The sequence below is a fragment of the Eurypyga helias genome, unplaced genomic scaffold (genome assembly GCF_000690775.1).
Source record: "Eurypyga helias isolate BGI_N326 unplaced genomic scaffold, ASM69077v1 scaffold14442, whole genome shotgun sequence".
In the NCBI taxonomy this organism is placed as follows: Eukaryota; Metazoa; Chordata; class Aves; order Eurypygiformes; family Eurypygidae; genus Eurypyga; species Eurypyga helias.
In genome coordinates, this window is record NW_010236695.1 from 1 (window position 1) to 3,336 (window position 3,336).

At 54.8% G+C, this 3,336-nt stretch overlaps 1 protein-coding gene across 1 annotated transcript; it reads left to right on the forward strand.

The window, feature by feature from the left end:
* Positions 1-8: 8 nt before the first annotated feature.
* Positions 9-513, forward strand: PPP1R10 (protein phosphatase 1, regulatory subunit 10; the record flags this gene model as incomplete). Its single annotated transcript, XM_010147189.1, has 3 exons — positions 9-115; positions 194-280; positions 378-513. Coding segments are annotated over exons 1-3 (330 nt in total), but the record flags the coding sequence as incomplete, so codon positions are not given.
* Positions 514-3,336: the final 2,823 nt, after the last annotated feature.

Consider the following 3,336-nt stretch of genomic DNA (forward strand, 5'->3'; position numbering starts at 1 on the left):
TTTCTGCCATGGGCTCCGGCCCCATCGACCCCAAGGAGCTCCTGAAGGGCCTGGACTGCTTCCTGGGCCGTGATGGCGAGGTCAAGAGCGTGGAGGGCATCACCAAAATCTTCAAGTGAGTCCCCAAAACGCCCCTTCCCGGAGTCACGTGACCCTGGGGTAGGGGCTAAAACCCTGCGTTCTCGTTAATTAGCTTAATGAAGGACTCGCAGAAGATGGTGAGTCGCTGCATCTACCTGAACATCCTGCTGCAGACGCGGGCGCAGGACATCCTGGTGAAGTAAGAGCCTGGGCCGAGGAGGGGAGGCAGAGAGTTTGGGGGGAGTTCACCCCCGTTTTGGCCAGATCCTGAGGGATTTTCCCCTCTTGTCCCCCAGGTTTATCCGCATCGGAGGTTACAAGCTGCTCAACACCTGGCTCACCGGTTCCAAAGCCTCCAACAATGTCCCGTTCCTGCAGCAGATCCTCCTCACCCTGCAGCACCTGCCCCTCACTGTCGACCACCTCAAACAGGTTGGGGTGGCTTCTGGGTCCCCTCAGATGGTGTTGGGGTCCCCCAGGATGGCCTTTGGGTCCCCTCAGATGATTTTGGGATCCCCCAGGGTGGCCTTGGGGTCCTCTCAGTTGATGTTGGGGTCCGCTCAGGTGTTTTTTGGGTCCCCCAGGGTGGCTTCTGTGTCCCCTCAGATGATTTTGGGGTCCCCTAGGGTGGCCTTTGGGTCCCCTCAGATGATTTTGGGGTCCCCCAGGATGGTTTTGGGGTCCTCTCAGGTGATGTTTGGGTCTCCGTTAGGTTGCTTTTGGGGTCCTTTCAGATGTTGTATAGGTCACGCCGGGGTAGCCTTTGGGTCCCCTCAGATGATTTTGGGATCCCCCAGGGTGGCTTTTGGGTCCCCTCAGATGATTTTGGGGTCCCCCGGGATGGTTTTGGTGTCCTCTCATTTGATGTTGAGGTCCGCTCAGATGTTTTTTGGGTCCCCCAGGATGGCTTTTAGGTCCCCTCAGATGATTTTTGGGGTCCCCTGGAGTGGTTCTGGGGTCTTCAGATGATGTTGGGGTCCTTTCAGCTGTTGTACAGGTCGCCTCGGTGTGGCTTTTGGATCCTCTCAGTTGATTTTTGGGGTCCTCTCAGATGCTGTTTGGGACCCCCAGAATAGATTTTGGGTCCCCTCAGATGATTTTGGGGACGCTTGAATGGCTTTGGGTGCTCTCGGTTGATGTTGGGGTCTGTTCAGATGTTTTTTGGGTCCCCCGGAGTGGCTTCTGGGCCCCCTCAGATGGTTTTGGGGTCCTCTCAGATGACGTTTGGGTCTCTGCGGGTTGCTTTTGGGGTCCTTTCAGATGTTGTATAGGTCACCCCCGGGGTGGCTTTTGGGATCCCCAGGGTGAATTTTGGGTCCTCTAAGATGATGTTGGGGTCCCCCTGGATGGTTTTGGGGTGCTCTCAGTTGATGTTTGGGTCTCTGCAGGTTGTTTTTGTGTCCTCTCAGATGATTTTTTGCCACCCTCAGGGTGATTTTTGGGTCCTTCCTGGTGGCATTTTTGGGGTCCTCTCAGATGTTGTTTGGGACCCCCAGGATGGCTTTTGGGTCCCCCTCAGATGATTTTTTGCCCCTCCCTCCCCCCACTGTCAACCACCTCAAACAGGTTGGGGTGGTCTCTGGGTGGCTTTTGGTCCCCTCAGTTGATTTTTGGGTCCCCTAGGATGGCTTTTGGGTCCCATCAGATGATTTTTGGGGTCCCCTGGAGTGGTTTTGGGGTCCTCAGATGATTTTGGGGTCCTTCCAGCTGTTGTATAGGTCACCCCTGGGTGGCTTTTGGGTCCCCTCAGTTGATTTTTAGGTTCCGCCAAGGTGGCTTTCGGGTCCTCTAAGATGGTTTTGGGGTCCTCAGTTGATGTTTGGGTCTCCACAGGTTGATTTTTGGGGTCCCCCAGTATGGTTTTGGGGTGCTCTCAGATGATGTTGGGGTCTCCGTAGGTTGCTTTTGGGGTCCTTTCAGCTGTTGTGTAGGTCACCCCAGGGTGACTTACGTCCTCTCAGTTGATTTTTGGGGTCCTCTCAGATGTTTGGGACCCCCAGGATAGATTTTGGGTCATGTCACATGATTTTGGGGACCCTTGGTATGGTTTTGGGGTCCTCTCAGTTGATGTTGGGGTCTGTTCGGATATTTTTTGGGTCCCCTGGGGTGGCTTTGGGTCCCCTCAGATGGTTTTGGGGTCCCCGGGGTGGCTTTTGGGGACCCTTACGATGGTTTTGGGGTCCCCTCGTGATTTCTGGGCCCCTCTGCAGTGCTTTTGTGTCCTCTCGGATGATTTTGGGGTCCCCTCAAGTGTTTTTTGGGTCCCCTCAGATGGCTTGTGGGTCCTCCAGGGTGATTTTTGTGTCCCCTTGGATGATTTTGGGGTCTCCCAGGGTGGTTTTGTATCCTCTCAGATGATTTTGGGGTACATTCAGATGATTTGTGGGTCCCCTGGGGTGGTTTTGTGTCCCCTTGGATGATTTTGGGGTCCACCAGGGTGGTTGTTGTGTCCTTTCGGGTGATTCTGGCATCCCCCAGGGTGTTTTTGGGTCCCCTTAGATGATGTGTGGGTCCCTCAGGGTATTTTTGTGTTCTCTCAGAATATTCTTGGATCTTCCCGGGTAGCTTTGGGGTCCCCATGATGATTTTGGGTCCCCCGGGCTGGTTCTGGGGTCTGCTCAGATGTTTTTTGGGTCTGCCAGGATGGCTTTTGGGTCCCCTCGGATGATTTTTGGGGTCCCCCAGGCTGCTTTTGTGTCCCCTCGGATGATTTTTGGGGTCCCCCGGCTGCTTTTGTGTCCCCTCAGATGATTTTTGGGGTCCACCGGGCTGCTTTTCTGTCCTCTCGGATGATTTATGGTGTCCCCTGGGCTGCTTTTGTGCCCCCTCGGTTGATTTTGTGTCCCCCGGGCTGGTTCTGGGGTCCGCTCAGTTGATGTTGGGGTCCACTCAGATGTTTTTTGGGTCTGCCAGCATGGCTTATGGGTCCCCCAGATGATTTTGGGGTCCCCTGGGCTTGTTTTGTGTCCCCACGGATGATTTTCGGGGTTCCTGGGCTGGTTTTGTCTCCCCTCGGATGAATTTTGGGGTCCCTGGGGTTGGTTTCATGTCCCTTTGGATGAATTTTGGGGTCCCCGGGGTTGGTTTTGTCTCCCCTCTTATGATTTTGGGGTCCCCGGGGCTGGTTTTGTCTCCCCTCGGATGATTTTGGGGTCCCCGGGGCTGGTTTTGTTTTGTAGCCAATGGTTTTTGGGCTCCCTGGGCTGGTTTTGGGGTCCTCTCAGTTAATGTTGGGGTCCGCTCAGATGTTTTTTG